We start from the raw sequence: 23,522 nt of genomic DNA, 5'->3' as shown, positions 1-23,522 counted from the left end.
CCGACTTTTCCGGGTCGGAATTCATGGTCAGACTAGTCTATAGACTCGGTCAGTCCATACTACAAACGAATTTTCTCGGCAAATGAAACGACTGTAACATAAAACTTATGAAATACCTGTCAGATAAAACTTAAGAACTACAATGGAAATAAGAGTCACAACGACCCTTTTTTGTGCCAACTTATATAATGTTGATTGACATGACTTTGTTTTTCACTCAAACATGTCTGTCAGTAGTTTTACGTATGTTTTAAAATATGCCATTGCCATGTAAATACATGTATTTATTTTATGTGCAACTAAATCTATCTATCTGTCAGAAACTTTACAGTAGGGGTGGCAAATCAAAGTGCAAACTGACTTCGAAGCAGTAAAATGAAAAGGACCCATTATCAAGGACAATGTGACAGGCAGAGTTAATAAGTGAGGTTTTAAGGTGACAACAGACACTTTTCGTGGTACTCACATAAATGTCATTTAAACCAACTTATTTTAGTAATAATTGTTATTTATTTAATCTTTGTGCATTAAATGTCGTTGATCATCAAAAAAAATAACATATTTGAAAAAAATGCCTTTGTAAATGATTGATTTTTAATAAAAATCCAAACATTTTAAATCGTCATATCAAAGTCATTTTTTATTTTTTTGTCATCAAACTTTTGGAAAATAAACATACTTATAATATCTGGGGAACGGTGTCTCAAATTTTTTCTATCTTTTCTCAAAAAAATATTACGTAACGTCAAACATTTTATGCGACTTTTTTCACCATACATATTACGTAATTAAAGATAATTAAGCCGCTGATTGAGCAAACAAAAATCCCTGACACGGTTCCCTCCGTAAATGAATTCCCTTTCATGTGCTTTAAACCGAATGTTAATTGCTTGATTATTAAAAAAGTTATGCCGATTCAAAAATAGTCCGACCCACATCAAACGAAGTGTCATAAATCGGCTGTTCTCTCTCGGACCCCCTACGTTTCACGCTAAATAATTGCATAATACACAAATTTCGCACCAGAGAGGGTCACAAGTTGCGGTAACATACTCTAACAACATTTTATGACCCAGTGACATCTGACCAATTAAAAAGTTGCTGATTAATATCAGTTTATAACAGAAATTTCTTCAAATCTTAACGTGATTTACCGTCCGCACATGTCACGTGACTTTCTGTAAAATTTGAGGCACTCGGTGGGGGGAAATGGAACGTATTTGCGCAACGCTAGCGGGGTATATAATTGTTTCACTTTTAAATATCATCAGCATTATTATTATATTATACCAGTGTCACTCTGTGTATTCGTTTATGAAATTCCGTTAAAATATAAATCAAAATAACAAAAAACTGAGCTTCTGACGGTCTTTTAAAGTCCATGGTAGATGTACAAATAAGAACGGGATATTATATATTTTTTCCTCCAAATTGATATAAATGCTTAACATATTTTAATAGAAATAAAAGGTATCACTCGTTCATTAAGATCTGACCTTTTTTACTTCTATTATCATGAATATCATCTATGCATCTAAGCACGGCATAGAGATCCAGTTTCTACTGGGATATACAATAAATTCTATACTTTGTCCCAGGTTTATTAGTACTGTGTCCGATTTACTGGCGAACAATTTATTCAAACCATTCACTGATAATATATTTTATTATCTTTTTTTACTGATTCATAGAGAAATAATCAGCCTTAGACAACCTAAAATGGTTTAGAAATTTGTCAGGGACACCTTAATTACCACAAGTCATATATAGGCGTTCACATAAAAAATGTTGTCTGTTTTTGTTGTTGTTTTACTTGACATTGTTAGAAAACGAGGTTGAATGTAAAGCAAGCCCTTGAATCCGTACAAAGTCCATAAACTCAATGTAATATCTATCAGATTAACGGGACTGACAAATTATTTTCACACATTATGGATATTTTAGCAATTACATTTTTAATCAACGATTTACCGCTATACTTAATTATTTATGTTTCATACATTATGTTACGTACATTGGCCGACAATTTCTTATTTTATAAAAAAGGCTTAATAAAAGGTAGACGATATTCGGTATTTGTACGATACATGAATTACGAGTAGTATGGACCAGTATGGACCGGTAATTCACGCATATATGGAACTACCGATTTCCCTCATTGATGCCTCAACAGGGGGCGGAGCGTTATCGATAATTGACAGGTTACGCGAATAGCAGATAAAAATGGTACAGGTACCGTTTTAAAACGTTTAAAAACACATTTTTTGGACTAACTGCTTCCAAAATTAAATCACGAATGTGTTCAGAAAAGATGGATAAATCTACTAGGCAAAAAATCTCATTTTAGGTATTTTCAGTGATAATTGACTCCCTAAGGATTCTTTCTATCCTTTGATATGTATTCCACTTTCCGTAAATAATAATATTATTTTATTAAACAAAAACAAAATGATTCTCCAACACGCCGCTTAGATTTAATAAATTTTTTAATTTGTATGCGTAAATCAACTATATTCAGTATTGTAAAAAAAAAAATACAGAAAACGGGCGGCACGTTAGGTTTTGTTTTAGTATTCTAGGAAATACAACTATGTATTTATTATTGTTATTTTTATTATTATTATTATTATTATTATTTTTATTATTTCTATAGATTCGTATAATAATAATAATAATAATAATAATAATAATAATAATAATAATAATAATAATAATAATAATAATAATAATAATAATTATAATAATGATGATGATGGTGATAATGATGATGATGATGATGATGATGATGATGATGATGATGATGATGATGATAAAATGTAGTTGTTTCCTACTAAGATTCTATGCGACAATGTACAATGAAGCATGATGTATACGAATATCTCTGTGCTCCCTATTATTCTGAGTAGTCTACTTAACTTACAATAAAGTGTTTTTAACAAAATTTCGATTTATTATATTCATCCGCATTTAAAATATAGCTTGGATATGTAAAGATCTAGATCTACGATATAATTATATTCTAAGAATTTCACAGTGAAGCAAAGTGCAATAATACCGTCCATGATAAGACTCATCCAACCCGAGCCTGCAACAAATTCCATTTTATCGCTTTGGGCGGTTTTTATGGACTCTGTGGTCGTTTTCTTCTATCTTTTCAAAATAAAATTTTAGTGTCCACTGAAAAGCATGCCGTTTTCCCCCTCCGAATTGACACTCATTGTTCACACTATTATGGTTTGCAATTGTATTGACAATAACTTGACAATAACATGTAGATCTAACAAGTAATCATTTTTCTAATCTCCTCCTCAACAATACGATGTCATTGTCAGATTTCTCACCATAGATCGATTAATCGATACAGAAATGATGCTGTAAAATAATGCCGACTGCATCAAAGAATTACCTTGCACAGTATTAATGACGTTAACTCGAATACTCATTATAGTTTTATTTGTACCGTGGAGTAGTTTCTTTCATTTTAATTTGTGAGAAAAAAAGAAACACGCTACCTTCATCTTTTTTACATTTTGTTTCTAAAGTTGTTTTTTTTTGCAATATATATCTATCTCTGAGGACTACCAAACCGTCTCGCGAGTGTTATAGGCAAGAATAGTGCACGTCGGACGTGTTAGTAAATGGTGTGAGAGAAAATACAAACCTGAAAATGAACATTATCAGGACAGCTAGAGACTTACTTTAAAACTTTAAGTCGTCATTTTTAAAAATGTATTTATTAGTAAGAGTGAAGGATAGATAAAAAGTTAATACACAACTATTAAACAAAACAATAAAAACTATTGATATCAGGTTTTCAAAAACAAAGATCAAAACACATAATTAAAAAAAATACGAATGCAACTAAAGTATTCAATTAGACAAAGATGACGTTAATGACGTAATAGACGTCACAAATATAACTATGCGTCAGTTTTTTTATATAGCTAATGGCAACGACGTTATGTAGATTAATGGCAGTTTAGAAGAAGATCAACAATGGAAATTATCTTATTATAATTATCTTATTATAATTATCTTATTATAATTATCTTATTATAATTGATACAAAAAACGAGAAGGAAAAAAATAAGAGAAAATGTAACAACAATGCACGCAAATAGTGAATCTAGCATACCTCAATTACTTTTTCATATACGAATGGATGAGAGTGGAACATTTAACAAGGATTATGAAAAAGGTATGATGAAACTTATTTTCACTTTTGTGCTAAAACTTTTTATCTTTAAAACATTTTAGTTTGCAACTTTTTAAACATTTAAATTTATGTGCATTACTGAGCCTATATTACGCAATAAGTTTGCATGACGCACATGTACACGTATAATTTTGCTTTATAATATATTCAGACAAAAATCTTCTGAGAAATTACAAAATTCTTAAAAGTTTAATAATGCAATAGAGCTACTTGCTTTATTTACTTGCAACTTAGATCTAACAGTGATATGATAATTGTAGATAACTTCGTTTTAAGCTGGGACCTATCTTACATGTCCCATTTTTAAGTCATCTTTAAATATTCTGTCTATAACTTGTACATTTGTATACAAAAATCCAAAATAAAAAAAAAAAACAATTAAAAAACCTCTTTACAACAACAGTTTAACTTATTCATTCCTAAAGTAAGACTTCAACTATATATTTAACTTTTCTAGAGCCTCTTCTCTGCACCAACCAAATTATTGTTTGCACCACCCCCAAAGAGGTTGTACTCTAAAAAGACACGCCTTTAATTAACCTTTAGCCTGCTGTTGGCAACAGATTCTATCTAAGCAACAAATGCAGACCAAGATATATGCTGTCACATACATGCCTTGCCGTCTATTTACGGTCTGCACTGTTACTTACTCAGTTAAATGTTTGAAAAATTTCGCTAAAATGATATATGTTTTTGTCTAGACCGTCGATTTAAGATATGTAGCATTTACCATTTACTATTGAAAAGTCGTTACAGTGCGCTTATAACAATTAACTACTAGTGTAAAAATCACTTTTCGGGTTAATTATGTAATTATAGGAATATATCATTAGCGAGATTTTATCACGTGTAATTTACGAGACTTAAAAATTCATTCTCATTCGCATTTGCTTATATGCTTGCTTTCCATTTAACCAAATATAGAATAAGAGTTGTGTTGCTTCAAACTTAATAATTTGCGCTTTTAAATCATATTTACATTTGCACAGTTTATTTGCACACTTAATATCTAACATTTATCATAGTGAGTTGATTGGTTCTCTGCCTCTAAAGTTACAATTATAGAAGCTGTAGAGAGAGCAAAATAGTGACGCAAATGGAATATAACGCTCAATCGCAACTGATCGGCTCTTTCCGACAGTCTTCGATTATTGATAATAGCCTAGATTGTATAGATATCAAAGTTCCGGCCAAATCTTTTTATAAAGCGTCATGGTGATATTTAGGAGCTTGAATACATTATGTCATGGTAATGTTGAGAAACTTACACAGATTATGGCAAGCATCTGAACGCTTTTAAAATATATGAAGTTGAGTTTAGTTAATTAATATGAAACGTGTTAACAATGATAGTAGGACAAAAACAACAACATCAACAAAGAAGAAAAAAGAAATCTCTGTACGGCATGGCAAATTGAACAAGTTTCTCAGTAACGATATGGAATACAATTGACGCGGTATTTGATATTCAAGACATTTCGAATTATGATGCATTTTTTGAAATACTAGATGAACTTCATTTTGAAACTTAAACTTTCAAATGCAAATAATAACAATTATAACGAAGCGTTGAAAGGAATACTTACTAACTTTTCTCATTAGTTTCGTTTTATTCCAGTTCTCGAGGACAAGGCAAGGCTGCGAGGAATACTGAAACCACCGTTTGAAGTGTACAGGAAACGTAGATTACCAGGCCCTCCATCAGCACAATATGTTAACTTTCGACTTGCACCATTATTTAAAGAACAGAATACTTCATCGGCGAAACATCTCTCAGATGCCAACACATGGACTGTGACTGGAAAATCAGAAAAACTCCCAGAATTCCCTATAAGAAATTCGACCCGTGAAACATGGCTTAAATTGCTCTCTAAATTGGACATAGATGTTGTTTCATATTCAAGAAGTCCGATATCTTCACCGATCCCTACGCCAAGCATGCGCTCTGATAGCTCATATTCAACAAGTAGTTCTGTAACGCCAATTCCGATTTTCAAAAGACGAATTCCAACGGCTACATTTCTAATTCGCCGGCCTACAATTGAACCACCACTACCACTTAAAATTGATGAGGAATTATTTGAATCTATTGTAAATTCTTTTGAACTAAGAGCACTTCCATTCAAAAGATCAACAGAATCATATAAGTTCTATATTACACATTTCCCGCTACTTTTAAAGGGAATAAGAAACCCTGAACGCTGTTCCACTCCGGGCAGAAAGTCAAAGTCACCGGATGGGTCAATGAGCGCCTTGATTGCCCGGAAGCGGGAAATGAACGAGAAGATTGTGGAACTTGAGTACATGATGAAGGAAATGGAGTATGCAACAGATACGGATTGTAAATTTGTTACTGAATTGGAAAGCGCTGTGTTCGACCCAACAACATGGGATTGGAATAAGGTAGATGTGGCTGGATTGAAACGACGGTACACACTTGAAGCTATGAATGATGAAACAAAGTAGCTGTATTAAATCTAGACGATCGCTAGTAAAAGTTATCTAAAATATATGTAATGTTGAATGTACAGACTTGATTTTTTATTTCTTCCAAATTATGAAAATTTATTTTTAAAACAAACGCACACCTGAATGTAACTAGAGGATGCTTTTGTAAAAAAGCGCATGTCTCCCCCACTGCTGAGAATAACTGTGAATGGAAACAGGAATGGAAATGGAGATAAGATAATGTAAATACCCGGTAGTCACTTCAATGAAGGCTGTCTATGGATGGTTTCTATTGTTAAGGTTGTATGAGAAGATGCTTCCTAAACTGTTTGTTTTTAACCAGGTATTCAATTTTGAAAATCCTGGTTATTCAATCAGCGTATGGCAGGCGGGCGTCAAACGAAATTGCACTTGATGGTCATATCATATATAGTTTCACAAATGAAATTAAATGAAATTGTGTCTGCTCCATAATTCTTCAAACCTTTAAAGGATTTTGATGATACTTGAAACAAACGTTCATATTGTCAGATTTTTTTACACTATTGAAAGACAACTCAAATTACAATGTATGTAAAATCATGATAACTGTAGTGTGTTGGGATGACTCCACTCGTTTTCACAATGAAGCCTCTCTTGTAGATACTTGAAACAAAAATTCACCACATCCAGAGAACGTGTAGAGTACATGTTTCGTATGGCTGGTTCCAAGGTCAAGGTCTACTTGACACTTGAATGTCATATCATATATAGTTTCACAAACGAAATTAAAGGAAATTGTGTCTGCTCCATAACTCTTCAACCCTTTGAAGGATTTTGATGATACTTGAAACAAACGTTCATATTGTCAGATTTTTTACACTATTGAAAGACAACTCAAATTTCAATGTATGTCAAATCATGATAACTGTAGTGTGTTGGGATGACTCCACTCGTTTTCACAATCAAGCCTCTCTGGTAGATATGGTCAATAAGTGTGTTGTGTGCTGTAGTAGCCTTGTTTATTATTTGTTTAAAGCGATGTCGTAACATAGTGTGGGTCAATGGATGTTCTAAATATTGAATGAGGTCAATGTTGAAGTCTCCTAGAACAGAGTATATAAAACCAGACAACTGATATATCACTGATATATGAATAATAGTTAAATGTCCTCACTGATAAGAACTCTAGTTATCATCCGGAAATGAGAAAATGACCAATGGTCACTGTGACCTTAACCTTTGACCTACTGACCCCATAAACAAGAGGGATCATCTGCTCAATAAGACCAATCATCCTATGAAGTTTGAGGGTTGTAGGTCTAAAGGAACTCTAGTTATCATCCGGAAAGGAGAAATTAACCAACGGTCGCTGTGACCTTGACCTTTGACCTACTGACCATTAAAACAATAGGGATCATTTGATTAATAAGACCAATCATCCTATGAAGTTTGAGGGTTGTAGGTCAAAAGGAACTCTAGTTATCATCCGGAAATGAGAAATTGACCAACGGTCACTGTGACCTTGATCTTTGACCTACTGACCCCAAAAACAATAGGGATCATCTGCTCTATAAGACCAATCATCCTATGAAGTTTGAGGGCTGTAGGTCAAAAGGAACTCTAGTTATCATCCGGAAACGAGAAATTGACCAACGGTCACTGTGACCTTGACCTTTGAACTACTGACCCCAAAAAACAATAGGGATCATCTGCTCAATAAGACCAATCATCCTATGAAGTTTGAGGTCTGTAGGTCTAAAGGAACTCTAGTTATCATCCGGAAACGAGAAATTGACCAACGGTCAGTGTGACCTTGACCTTTGACCTACTGACCCCAAAAACAATAGGGATCATCAGCTCTATAAGACCAATCATCCTATGAAGTTTGAGGGCTGTAGGTCAAAAGGAACTCTAGTTATCATCCGGAAACGAGAAATTGACCAACGGTCACTGTGACCTTGACCTTTGAACTACTGACCCCAAAAACAATAGGGATCATCTGCTCAATAAGACCATTCATCCTATGAAGTTTGAGAGCTGTAGGTCAAAAGGAACTCTAGTTATCGTCCGGAAACGAAGAATGGACGGACGGACTGACGGACGGACTGACGGACGGACGGACTGACGGACGGACAGGGCAAAAACAATATGTCTCCCCCCGAGGTGGGGGAGACATAATAATTGTGTATCTAGATCATCTGAAAGATCTATTGTAGTAAACTAAACTGCATTTGATTCTTAAAATATATCAAATACGCACGTACACACACCACACACACACGCACACACACACACACGCACGCACGCACGCACGCACGCACACACACATACACACACACGCACGCACGCGCACGCATGCACGCACACACACACACATACACACCGCAACGCACTGCAACGCAACGCAACAGCAACAGGAACAACAACAACAACAATAAAAATCCCGATCCTTTTTAAAGGAAATTATACATCTAAAATATCTATGGATACACTACTGCGTGTCATGTATAACATACATGTTGTCATTAATTCGAAAACCAGCTTGCGTCAACTCGACTTTTCTCTTCGAAATAAAGTTCCCGGAACACCAGACGGACGGACGGGCAAACAAACAAACCCACATTACTTCATGGTGTTGGCATCGTTTACGGACACAACCAATACTTTTTCATATATTACATGAAATACGAGTCATTAAACTGATACTTTTCACATGATGAACTACAGTAGAACTTCTATGAGTCGAACTTCGATAAGTCGATTTTCTCGATGTGTCGAAGTAAATTGAAAGTCCCGATTTTCCCCATATGTATTCCTCATAAAAACCTATTTATGGGTCGAAATTTTATGTTTCGAATTTTTCGATGTGTCGAAGTTTTTTCAAGGTCCGTATAGAATAAATCGAGTACGATATGTCGAAGTTTTTACGCAAGTCCCTTCAACTTCGACTTACCGGAGTTCTACTGTATATAAAAATCCATTATTGCACTGTTTGAAAATTAAAAAAATATCACAGATTATGTAAGGAATGTTGCGATTAATAACCATGTACGAGTATAAAAAGGTCTATTCTAAACTCTCACCCACACGCAGTCTTTTAAACCGTCTCGTTTACGTTTCTAACTTATTTGTTTTCCACTCTCTTTATGACATACTGACAAACTAAATGAGTTGACTATTTATGGGAGTTATTTCAGGGCTAAGTTAAAAGCTTATCATTCTGAAACATACAAAAATGGCCCCAAACTGATAAATGAACACATTTTAGCTCACTGGTACTTCTAATAAACATGTAATAGCCCACCAGTACTTCAAATAAACATCTTATAGCCCACCAGTACTTCAAATAAACATGTTATAGCCCACCAGTACTTCCAATAAACATGTTATACCCCACCAGTACTTCAAATAAACATCTTATAGCCCACCAGTACTTCAAATAAATATGTTATAGCCCACCAATACTTCAAATAAACATGTTACAGCCCACAAGTACTTCCAATAAACATGTAAAAGCCCACTATTAATTCAAATAAACATGTTATAGCCCACCAGTACTTCAAATAAACATGTTACAGCCCACCAGTACTTCAAATAAACATGTTATAGCCCACCAGTACTTCAAATAAACATCTTATAGCCCACCAGTACTTCAAATAAATATGTTATAGCCCACCAGTACTTTAAATAAACATGTTATAGCCCACCAGTACTTCAAATAAACATGTTATAGCCCACCAGTACTTCAAATAAACATCTTATAGCCCACCAGTACTTCACATAAACATGTTATAGCCCACCAGTACTTCAAATAAACATGTTATAGCCCACCAGTACTTCAAATAAACATGTTATAGTCCACCAGTACTTTAAATAAACATGTTATAGCCCACCAATACTTTCAAATAAACATGTTACAGCCCACAAGTATTTCCAATAAACATGTTATAGCCCACCAGTACTTTAAATAAACATGTAATAGCCCACTAGTACTTCAAATAAACATGTTATAGCCCACCAGTACTTTAAATAAACATGTTATAGCCCACCAGTACTTCAAATAAACATGTTATAGCCCACCAGTACTTCAAATAAACATCTTATAGCCCACCAGTACTTCAAATAAACATGTTATAGCCCACCAGTACTTCAAATAAACATCTTATAGCCCACCAGTACTTCAAATAAACATGTTATAGTCCACCAGTACTTTAAATAAACATGTTATAGCCCACCAATACTTCAAATAAACATGTTACAGCCCACAAGTATTTCCAATAAACATGTTATAGCCCACCAGTACTTTAAATAAACATGTAATAGCCCACTAGTACTTCAAATAAACATGTTATAGCCCACCAGTACTTCAAATAAACATGTTATAGCCCACCAGTACTTCAAATAAACATGTTATAGACCACCAGTACTTCAAATAAACATGTTATAGTCCACCAGTACTTTAAATAAACATGTTATAGCCCACCAGTACTTCAAATAAACATGTTACAGCCAAACAGCACTTACAAATTAACCAGTAATAGCCAAACAGTACTATCATGAACATTCAATATACCACTCTATTTCTAAAAATGAACCCCACAGTACTGCAAATTAAACAGTTATAACCCACAGTTCCTAGAAATTAACAAGTTAAAGCGTACCAGTACTTACAAAAAAGTGATAGCCCACCATTACTTACAAGTTAACCAGTTATAGTCTACCAGTACTTAAAAATTATACAGTTATATCGCACCAATACTTACGAATTTACCAGCAGTAGCCCATCAGTACTATAAATTAACCAGTTATATCGCACCAATACTTACGAATTTACCGGTAGTAGCCCATCAGTACTATAAATTAAACAGTTATATCGCACCAATACTTACGAATTTACCGGTAGTAGCCCATCAGTACTATAAATTAACCAGTTATATCGCACCAATACGTACGAATTTACCGGTAGTAGCCCATCAGTACTATAAATTAACCAGTTATATCACACCAATACTTACGAATTTACCAGTAGTAGCCCATCAGTACTATAATTAACCAGTTATATCGCACCAATACTTACGAATTTACCGGTAGTAGCCCATCAGTACTATAAATTAACCAGTTATATCGCATCAATACTTACGAATTTACCGGTAGTAGCTCATCAGTACTAAAAATTAACAAGTTATATCGCACCAATACTTACGAACTTTCCAGTAGTAGCCCATCAGTACTATAAATTAACCAGTTATATCCCACCAATATTTACGAATTTACCAGTAGTAGCTCATCAGTGCTATAAATTAACCAGTTATGTTGCACCAATACTTACGAATTTACCGGTAGTAGCCCATCAGTACTATAAATTAACCAGTTATATCGCACCAATACTTACGAATTTACCGGTAGCAGCTCATCAGTACTAAAAATTAACCAGTTATATCGCACCAATATTTACGAATTTACCAGTAGTAGCCCATCAGTACTATAAATTAACCAGTTATATCGCATCAATACTTACGAATTTACCGGTAGTAGCTCATCAGTACTATAAATTAACCAGTTATATCGCACCAATACGTACGAATTTACCAGTAGTAGCCCATCAGTACTATAAATTAACCAGTTATATCGCACCAATACTTACGAATTTACCGGTAGTAGCCCATCAGTACTATACATTAACCAGTTATATCGCACCAATACGTACGAATTTACCGGTAGTAGCCCATCAGTACTATAAATTAACCAGTTATATCGCACCAATACGTACGAATTTACCGGTAGTAGCCCATCAGTACTATAAATTAACCAGTTATATCGCACCAATACGTACGAATTTACCGGTAGTAGCTCATCAGTACTATAAATTAACCAGTTATATCGCACCAATACGTACGAATTTACCAGTAGTAGCCCATCAGTACTATAAATTAACCAGTTATATCGCACCAATACTTACGAATTTACAAGTAATAGCCCATCAGTACTATAAATTAACCAGTTATATCGCACCAATACGTACGAATTTACCAGTAGTAGCCCATCAGTACTATAAATTAACCAGTTATATCGCACCAATACTTACGAATTTACCGGTAGTAGCCCATCAGTACTATAAATTAACCAGTTATATCGCACCAATACGTACGAATTTTACCGGTAGTAGCCCATCAGTACTATAAATTAACCAGTTATATCGCACCAATACTTACGAATTTACCGGTAGTAGCCCATCAGTTCTATAAATTAACCAGTTATATCGCACCAATACGTACGAATTTACCGGTAGTAGCCCATCAGTACTATAAATTAACCAGTTATATCGCACCAATACGTACAAATTTACCGGTAGTAGCCCATCAGTACTATAAATTAACCAGTTATATCGCACCAATACTTACGAATTTACCAGTAGTAGCTCATCAGTACTATAAATTAACCAGTTATAGCCCAACAGTACATACAAATTGACATTTGAATTTCTTACATAGATCAGCTGGGACACTTAAATTAAAAAGACACGCAAAAGATAATGAAGAAATATACCCATAAATTAATTGAAAATCATACTTTTGTGCTACTTTTAGCAAAACATTGCAAAGCGTTTCAGTTTTGGGTCATTTTTCACAGTTAGAATACATGTATTTCATTCTGGAACAACGGAGTGGGGAATAATCCTAAATTTTGCATACAAGTTATTGTCAAATGGATCATTAATCTAGAAAAAAATATTTCCAATCCCATCATGACAACAAATCTCAGTGGAATCCCTTTAAAGCGTATCAGTACTAACACAATTAAACAGTTATAGTCCACCAGTACTTACAAATAAACCAGTTATGGCCCACCAGTACTTACAAATCAACCAGTTTTAGTCCACCAGTACTTACAAATTAACCAGTTATAGTCCACAAGTTCTTACAAATTATTCAGTTATAGTCCACCAGTACTTACAAATTAACCAGTTATAGTCCACCAGTTCTTACAAATTAACCAGTTATAATCCACCAGTACTTACAAATTAACCAGTTATAGTCCACCAGTACTTACAAATTATTCAGTTATAGTCCACTAGTTTTTACAAATTAACCAGTTATAGGCCACCAGTACTTACAAATTAACCAGTTATAGTCCACCATTTATAGTCCACCAGTTCTTACAAATAAACCAGTTATAGTCCACCAGTTCTTACAAATTAACCAGCTATAGTCCACCAGTTCTTACAAATTAATCAGTTAAAACCCACCAGGACTTACAAACTTATCAGTTAAAACACACCAGTTCTTACAAATTAACCAGATAAAGCCCACCAGATCTTACAAATTAGCCAGTTAGAGGCCACCAGTACTTACAAATTAACCAGATAAAACCCACCAGTTCTTACATATTAGCCAGTTAAAGACCACCAGTTCTTTCAAATTAACCAGATAAAACCCACCAGTTCTTACAAATTAGCCAGTTATAGTCCACCAGTTCTTACAAATCTACCAGATAAAGCCCACCAGTTCTTACAAATTAGCCAATTATAGGCCACCAGTTCTTACAAATTAATGAGTTAAAACCCACCAGTTCTTACAAATTAACCAGATAAAGCCCACCAGTTCTTACAAATTAGCCAGTTATAGGCCACCAGTTCTTACAAATAAATAAGTTTAAAACCCACCAGTTCTTACATTTAACCAGATAAAGCCCACCAGTTCCTACAAATTAGCCAGTTATAGGCCACCAGTTCTTACAAATTAACCAGATAAAACCCACCAGTTCTTACCAATTAGCCAGTTATAGTCCACCAGTTCTTACAAATCTACCAGATAAAGCCCACCAGTTCTTACAAATTAGCCAATTATAGGCCACCAGTTCTTACAAATTAATGAGTTAAAACCCACCAGTTCTTACAAATTAACCAGATAAAGCCCACCAGTTCTTACAAATTAGCCAGTTATAGTCCACTAGTTCTTACAAATCTACCAGATAAAGCCCACCTTTTCTTACAAATTAGCCAGTTATAGGCCACCAGTTCTTACAAATTAATGAGTTAAAACCCACCAGTTCTTACAAATTAACCAGATAAAGCCCACCAGTTCTTACAAATTAGCCACTTATAGGCCACCAGGTCTTACAAATTAACCTGATAAAACCCACCAGTTCTTACAAATTAGCTAGTTATAGGCCACCAGTTCTTACAAGTTAATAAGTTTAAAACCCACCAGTTCTTACCAATTAGCCAGTTATAGTCCACCAGTTCTTACAAATCTACCAGATAGAGCCCACCAGTTCTTACAAATAAGCCAATTATAGGCCACCAGTTCTTACAAATTAATGAGTTAAAACCCACCAGTTCTTACAAATTAACCAGATAAAGCCCACCAGTTCTTACAAATTAGCCAGTTATAGGCCACCAGTTCTTACAAATTAACCTGATAAAACCCACCAGTTCTTACAAATAAGCCAGTTATAGGCAACCAGTTCTTACAAATAAATAAGTTTAAAACCCACCAGTTCTTACAATTAACCAGATAAAGCCCACCAGTTCCTACAAATTAGCCAGTTATAGGCCACCAGTTCCTACAAATTAACCAGATAAAACCCGCCAGTTCTTACCAATTAGCCAGTTATAGTCCACCAGTTCTTACAAATCTACCAGATAAAGCCCACCAGTTCTTACAAATTAGCCAATTATATACCACCAGTTCTTACAAATTAATGAGTTAAAACCCACCAGTTCTTACAAATTAACCAGATAAAGCCCACCAGTTCTTACAAATTAGCCAGTTATAGGCCACCAGTACTTACAAATTAACAAGTTAAAAAGCCCAGAAGTCCTGGAAAAGCTTGAACTAAGAAAATGCAAAAGAATCAACATCTGTTAATGAAACGTACATGTATCAGTGCCTATGTTAATGTAAAAAAGTGAAATAAAATTTGATATGGTGAAATATGGTGATTCTTTTTTTCCCAAATGACAAAATGCATATACATGTATTCATCAATATATATTTTTATAACTAATATTTAAATTTAAGGTAGAAACTAATAATAATAGTGGTAATTGTAACTGTAATGATGATGATGATGATGATGATGATGATGATGATGATGATGATGATGATGATGATGCACATTAATGTCCGAATATTTAGATCAAAACATAAATAATCTTAGCCGCCACTATAAAGCAAGAAAGAAAAAATAACAACAACAACATAAAAACAAGATAAAGAAACTCTTCTTTTATTATGTCAACCTTTCAATCAATTCGCGGTCTTCTGACCCATTAATAAGTCAATTTAACTTTTTTCACTTTTTTCATTTTGTTACGATCTATTTCAGTACCGTGAAGATTTTACACACTTTTTTTCAATTAAAATACCTTTTTATCAAATTTATTGCCTATCATATTTTCAGAAATTTCTTCTTTTCAAAGCTTCAAGTTCTCACGATAAAGATACTCTTAAGGGGACTCGCCTTCAAATGAGATAATATAAATAATTATTCAAAATCAAACTTTGAAAAAAAAACCTTCTTCTACGTTTTCCCTGATAAATTGAGTTGATTTCTATATTCAAACTTACAACTGGAATAAGAGAAATTTCTGCTTATTTTTAAAAGTTATTGGTTATTTCTAAGCTTAGGTAAAGGCACTTAATTGTAAAAATTGTCACCTATTTTATCGCTTAAAAATTTCCAGTAAAGTAAAGTAAAGTAAAGTAAAGTAAAGTAGAATAGAATAGAATAGAATAAAATAAAATAAAATAAAATAGAAAAGAATGAATGTATGAATGAACGAATGAATGAATGAATGAATGAATGAATGAATGAATGAATGAATGAATGAATGAATGAATGAATGAAATAAATAAATAAATAAATAAATAAATAAATAAATAAATAAATAAATAAATAGATAAATATATAAATATATAAATAAATAAATAAATAAATAGATAGATAAATAAGTAAATAAAAAAATGGAGGCGTGATGCTTTAATTTTAACCGTAAAACACTTTCAATTCCACACATACTGAAATATGACTTAAAGTGCTTTTTTAATAACCCATGAATGTACTGTTCTACTTGTTGCTAGTCCTTTTTTTCTCCAGCATGTTAGCCATAAATTATCAAGTTTTCGTTGAATAAAGATAAGGTCAAAAACTGGATAGGTATGACTACTCTTTATTCTTTTTTTTTCTTTTTTTTTGAAAAAAAAAAATCGGTTAAGACTATCACATTGCCTAATAACGCAATTCAATACGTCCGCGCTTTTCTTGTGCGATGATCATTCTATTAATTATCACATGAAAATAGAATACAACTGTCCTCTTTTGAAATATGAATATAAAAAAAAGAAGTAGGTTGATCTAGATGGTCACACTGACAATATGTTATAAAGAAGTCCCATTGTTAAATTAATAACGAGACAATTAAATAAAAATTAAAAATATATAACTTGTTAAAACCGGGACTAGAAAAAGAAAGTCAAAACTGAAATTAAAATGACATCGATCCATCCACGTGAGATACATTATCATACTGACGGCCTTTTACAATGAAACTTACAAATCGTGTGCGGATATATTTTTCCGGTTGGATCCTGCTGGCGAGCTTCTGCGTAGTTTTGAACTGCTTTAACATTGACTGGACAAAGACTAACAAGGTGCTCGGGGCAGTCATAGTCGCTGTACTTGGAATACTTCAAGGTTCTGTTCTTGAATTTCCACTTCAGACAGTGGCCACCTTTGCAATGGGAGGAAAAAGGCGGGAAAATAAACGTGCATCATGTGACCATCTTTCGCTTATTTTGAACTATAATTTGCTAGCGACGAGTAAAGATGATATCGAGGAGTGCATAGAAACAATGTATATGGCTTACAAAGGGAATATGAGTCCGAAGGTTTCAGCTGTTTTGGTAAGTGCTACAAATGACAAAGAACTGAAGGAATATGAACTAGAACTAAGAGATAAATACCGTAAAATAATACATGATGAGTTATATAGAGAGGGACTGGCCTTTTCCAACAGACGGTTTGATGATATTGACGACATGCATTTCAAAAATGTCTGGAAAGAATATTGCGACATTGACGGGAATGAATTTGAAGAATGTTATCTGGAAAGTTTGTGTGAAAGGTACTCTCAAGAATTTATGGTGGTCCATCGAGTGAGTCGTGTTTTAAAGAAATGCGGCCAATATCAGGACCTAATGCTTCTTTCAGAAGGAATTTCCAAAGCATTTACTTACTGTGACATTAGTTATTATGGAAAACAAGCGAGGACTTTTGGTGAAAATCTCTTCCACGATAGTGATGACGTCAGGAATATTAGAAACAGAAAGTTTGACTATACTTTGGTCCTGGACGGTGATACAGGAGTGTTGAGGGGAGTTGTGTTCAAGCTTCTTGAAATAGCTGCGGCACATCCTGACAAAGGAATAATACAACCGTCAATTAAGTTTAAATGCACGAAAGATGATACTCTATATATGCATTTAGAGGCCATGAGGCAATCCATTTATGAACCATTGACTAATGCTCTGACGGCTCTCTTCGGACAGTCTGGATTTTTTGGAAAAGCTTTGATAAACAATAAATTGTACATCGAACATGTTATTGGAAGCGAAGACAATTTAATCGAAAGAGTACCCGTTGATGTTCTTAGTCATGATACTTTCGAAGCTGCGCTCCTTAAGCCGTTATACGCCGGAAGTACGTACCTTTTGGAAGCACCAAGTCACAATTACGTCACATGGGGTATACGCGAAAGACGCTGGAATAGAGGCGAAATTATCCTTGCCACATATTTCTGGAAAAACGCTTTTGGCAAGCCAATGAGATGGCTTCAAAAATATTTTCAGAAATCAAAATTCAACAAGACTAAAGTCCGAACTGAATCGAAATTAGACTTTGTGACGTCATATATAGCACACTCCGCATTGAGACATATGTTGATGAAGCCTTTGTTATTACTGTACATTTGTATAAACGTGAGTGTTCATTTAAAACAACCTAACTTATCTATAATCATCGTCATGTTTAGCATTTTGATATTTCCGAAATTTGCGGTGTGTAATCGTGAGAATTATAAATCTGTGATTATTGAATCAGTAGCTTCCGTTTTACAATTCACACCGGAAGCGTTGGTTGGTAGCATCCGTCTTATACGGGCGCTTCATGCAAACGTTTCTCTAAATGCTAAATGGGTTCCACAGAGGGCAGTTGAAGAAGAGTTTCGAAATTCAAACCCATTTATCTCTGGTTTCAGGCATCTTTGGGGTTACTCACTGTTTTCTTTAGTGACAGGAGCTCTAGTTATTGCATTTTTCGAAGAGGCGCTTTTAGTTTTAGCCTTGCTGACAACTGTCTTACTCTTGCCGGTTTTTACGGGTGTAACATCAATGAAGTTGAAATCTTGTTTGACAAAGAAAAAGAAAACAAGTAAAAGTTCAATTGAAACAGTTTTGAAACCAAGCATTGGTTCAAAGAAGAATAGCTTGACTACTTTATATTCTAGTCAAACGTATCACAGTTTAGGGCAGTTATGGAATGGTTATGAGTATAAAGACACTTCATTTTTGATACCCTCTAGCAGGAGTAGCACTGATACACTCATAGACAACACGCATAATTTTGGAAAGAATAGGAAAAAGTACCCTTCTGTTTATTCATGGACTGCGAAGAAAAAACAACTGACGGAGAATCTTCCATCATGGAATTCGGAACACTTCTATAAACATCACATATTAGAACACAAAGGCCATGATGAAGGTAAAGGCAACAAAATACCAGATATTGGCATTAAAAGAAACCTAAATGGAAAATCACATTTTCACGAAAGTAGTTCCAATGAAACACGTATTGATATTGAAAAGTTATTTCAAAATCTGAATGTTTTACACCAGTTTAGGAACGGAAGGCATGACAGGTGATTTCAAATCAATCTTTTTGGAAAATTAAGAAAATACATTTATCTTAAAACTTATCTAAAAGATTTCAGCATATTTCGACCGGCTTCCGTTCCGTATTCATGCGTTGAAATATGCAAAAACTCCAAACTGTTGTGTTAATGTACATCCTTTTGAAAAACAGATAAGTTACGGAAAATGACGATATGTACGACTTTTCACGATTTATAGATGAAGTAACAATATGTTCAAACTACACTAAGAATCTTTTTTTATCAAAGTCAAGTGTATTGATGACTCTGGGATTGTTCGCAATGTAGCAATTAAAAAACCAACTGCCCCTGGTTGTTAATATGGAAATTATTGTATTTATGTAAGCTATATGTTTAGTCCATGCTAACGTTTCCATATTTAAAATAAAAAATCTGCCGAAAAATAAAAGAAAGAAAAGTGAAAGAAATTTTTTCTCTCTTCATTTTAAAGCCACGTACTTCTCCTGAAATGCTTTTATTTGATTCCTCAAAATCTTTGTGTCATTTTATAGTTTCCAAAACGTTATTGATTGGCTAATAATCTGAACCATACTTTGTTTTTTTACAATGAGGGAGGTTATAGTTATTTAGTATTTTGTATGTAAGTCAAAATACTACTTTGTTTACTCTACATTTTGTTCCGTTCATGACAATTACATTTTTACATTCAGCATTACTTTCTTTTTGTTGATAAAAAAACACGTTCTTAAAGATATACTATGCTCAAATTTGAAATTAGAAAATATTGATAATTTCTACATTGTCTCTTTGTAAATATAAAATAAACATGTTTTGACTTTACATAAAGTATATATTTTATGTTTAAATCTCTACACACTATGTGGTGGTCACAATATGATAAATGTTATTAAAAAGAACTAAAGAACTGAAGAACAGGTTTTTTCCCAGAAAATACCAACTTTTTTTGACCTGTAATAGGGAACGCAGTTTCCTGTACATAGTCTACCCATTTTTTAATTCATATTAGACACATGCAGAACGAATTTAATATATTTCAGAAAATTTCTGTGATAAAAATATTTTTCTCAAGGATGAGCATAGTATATATTTAAACGCTCTTTAAGCCGTGTTTGCTTTTTCTAAAGAATATAGAAATAACTAGTGTTCATGAAATACTCTGCCTTTAAAAAGTCTATTCACTATACAATATTTACTTTTTCAATTAAAGTTGTCTAAGGGGTGGCAACCATTGTTTCTAGTTATCAAATGAGCCGCGTCATGACAAAACCAACATAATGGGTTTGCGACCAGCATGTATCCAGACCAGCCTGTGCATCCGCGCAGTCTGATCAGGATACATGCTGTCCGCTTCCAAACTATATTACAAGTAGAGAAAATGATAGCAAACAGCATGGTTCCTGATCAGACTGCGCAGGTTGGTCTGGATCCATGCTGGTCGCAAACCCATTATGTTGATTTTGTCGTGACGCGGCTCAAATAATAAGTCATCATTTGAATAAAGTTGTTTCTGACAAATAACATCGTTTTAATTGAATTGAATTGAATTGTAATTTAGAATGTGCTAATAACGATCTAGTGGCTTAGGTGTCTGACTCTCAATTAATGGATAGTTGATTCAAACCTTTGCTCGGATCACGAGCGTGTTTCTTTTTATGACAGAAGCGGAAGTGGACATAAGTTGAAACAAATTGTTTCGTAATCGAGCATCAGTTGATCTGTTTAAACTAACTTACTCCAATAATTCGTTTACATTTTCTTTAGTCTAGACACAAATTCTGAACATTAACTCAATATTCCTCAACGTATGGGAAAAATTAAGTCAAGGAAAATTTCTTTTTTTTTTTTCATTGTGAATTTATAGGTTGTAAAAAAAGGTAATTGTTCATATTCAGTTGATAATCTCACACATCAAAGCATAAAATCTTGATGCGACTTTCTCTCATGAATAAAACGCAGCAACCTATCTTCTGAATCATCCTTGAAAATAAATACACACCCATTCAGACATATTTAGATAAAATAGATGACATAAATATGGGTAGAAAAAGCAAACTGCATTTACTCTATATACATGTAAATGTTATCAAAACCTAATTTAATAATCTCACAGTTACACCAGCAGTTGTCATAGTTGTGAGTAAGTAAATGAGTGAATGAATTATTGATTGATTGATTGATTGATTGATTGATTGATTGATTGAGCGAACGAACGAACGAATGAATGTTTTAAAATCACTCTGATTTCACTGCAAACGATGAGTACTCGTATAAAGACGTGAAGTAAGTGTGAGTTTAACGTGCCTAAAATGAGCCGCGTCACGACAAAACCAACATAATGGGTTTGCGACCAGCATGGATCCAGACCAGCCTGCGCATCCGCGCAGTCTGATCAGGATCCATGCTGTTCGCTAACTAACCCTATTACAAGTAGAGAAACTGATAGCGAACAACATGGATCCTGATCAGACTGCGAGGATGCGCAGACTGATCTGGATCCATGCTGGTCGCAAACGCATTACGTTGGTTTTGTCGTGACGCGGCTCAAATAATAATGTCTGCTGTCACTAGTAAACTTGATGTAACCGTTACGATATGACTAAACTCACACCAAACAATCATCTGAACCAACAACAAAATATCTTTTTTATTTATCTATTAATTATTTTTCTTAATTTTTTTTTAACTGAATTCACACAGCTTTATGATATCAACCAATCTTTTTTTTGTAAAATTAATAAGCACTGCAGAATTAAGATATTACAAAAATTAAACTTCTAATTGTTTTGCAAAATTACATGAAATTATTAACAAAGGTTGTTATTTTAAAAGGGAAATATATTGATTGTTTAGGCCACGTGACTTCATGAGACACCTTTGTCAAAAGATAGTATGAAGTATTTTTGGATACTATGTACTTCTTATTTATTCTACAGATAGATAAATGTATTTTTACTTGACCTCTATTTAATTTTATTTGGATATGTTCGTCGTTCTCCATTTACTTGAATACAGTCACTTGTTTACTAAATATGCCGCCATTATTCACTGCAATTTTTTTTAAATAATGCTGATAAAATGCTGTTTACTTGATGCAAACCTTTGATGGAAATAAAAGTTTGAAGTTTGAAGAAAGGAAAGATAGAAAAAAAATTGTTACAAATTATTTTCAAATTCAGATCACGGTTAAGTTAAACCCATTTATATTCACAACCTTAAAATTAAAATATATATCTATATATATATAATTGCGTGATCTTTAAAACGTCAGTCTATGTCTCATTCAATGCGTACTCTCCTGTGCATCGCTCACTTTTTTTAAAAAACTTGGGCTGCGAAGGGAGCGTATTCAAGGTGAAACCAAATCATTCATCATTCTAAGGGGAAACTTTAACACATGTTGTGATTGAATAGCGAACATCGTAGCACGTGCTAGTCGTAGCTTAATTTGAGTGAAAAGTGTTGCAACAATAATTTTTCATGATAAAAATAATTATTCTGGAAAAATAGATGATCTGAAATTTTGTACAAACATTATTGGTCAAGACGTACAGCAAATGGAACATAGATCTCGAACCCTTTATGTTAAAAAAAATCAGTGGAGTGTCTTTAACTTATAATGTTTCGGTTATGTTGGGTCCTTCCTTTGGATGACCTTTGTTCACCAGTTTGACTGTCGTTTAAATTATCTATCCTTATAGAAACTCAGCTTATGTCTAGTTATTTTTGGTTTTCTCCTGAAGACGGTGGTTTGAACTGGTTTCAAATTTACTTTAAACGAACGAAGTGGTGTTAAACTATTCTGCAATGAAGTCAATATATCTTTCAAACACATGTTCTTGGTTTTCGCTAGTTCAATAGGTTTCAAGACACTCTTGAGCTTAAGGGACTCCACTCAGGTCCAAAAGCTTAAAATATAAAATTAGAATCTCATATATAGATCAGCTTAGGCACGAAAACAGAAAG

General features: G+C 33.8%; 2 protein-coding genes across 2 annotated transcripts; both read left to right on the top strand.

Moving 5' to 3' along the window:
• Positions 1 to 3,945: 3,945 nt before the first annotated feature.
• On the top strand, positions 3,946 to 6,742 carry LOC132736787 (uncharacterized). The gene is made up of 2 exons (XM_060724007.1): positions 3,946 to 4,198; positions 5,835 to 6,742. The coding sequence occupies exons 1-2, from the start codon at positions 4,108 to 4,110 to the stop codon at positions 6,680 to 6,682; spliced, it is 939 nt and encodes a 312-aa protein (XP_060579990.1). The 5' UTR covers positions 3,946 to 4,107; the 3' UTR covers positions 6,683 to 6,742.
• A 10,451-nt stretch (positions 6,743 to 17,193) lies between these two features.
• On the top strand, positions 17,194 to 19,658 carry LOC132736680 (uncharacterized). Its single transcript, XM_060723872.1, has one exon. It carries the CDS (start codon positions 17,194 to 17,196, stop codon positions 19,567 to 19,569), a length of 2,376 nt encoding a protein of 791 aa, XP_060579855.1. The 3' UTR covers positions 19,570 to 19,658.
• Positions 19,659 to 23,522: the final 3,864 nt, after the last annotated feature.

This window comes from Ruditapes philippinarum, unplaced genomic scaffold (assembly GCF_026571515.1).
Source record: "Ruditapes philippinarum isolate M1 unplaced genomic scaffold, ASM2657151v2 ctg172_1_1_1_1, whole genome shotgun sequence".
Classification (NCBI taxonomy): domain Eukaryota; kingdom Metazoa; phylum Mollusca; class Bivalvia; order Venerida; family Veneridae; genus Ruditapes; species Ruditapes philippinarum.
The sequence above is the reverse complement of the archived record's forward strand: the minus strand, read 5'-3'. Positions and strand labels throughout refer to the sequence as shown.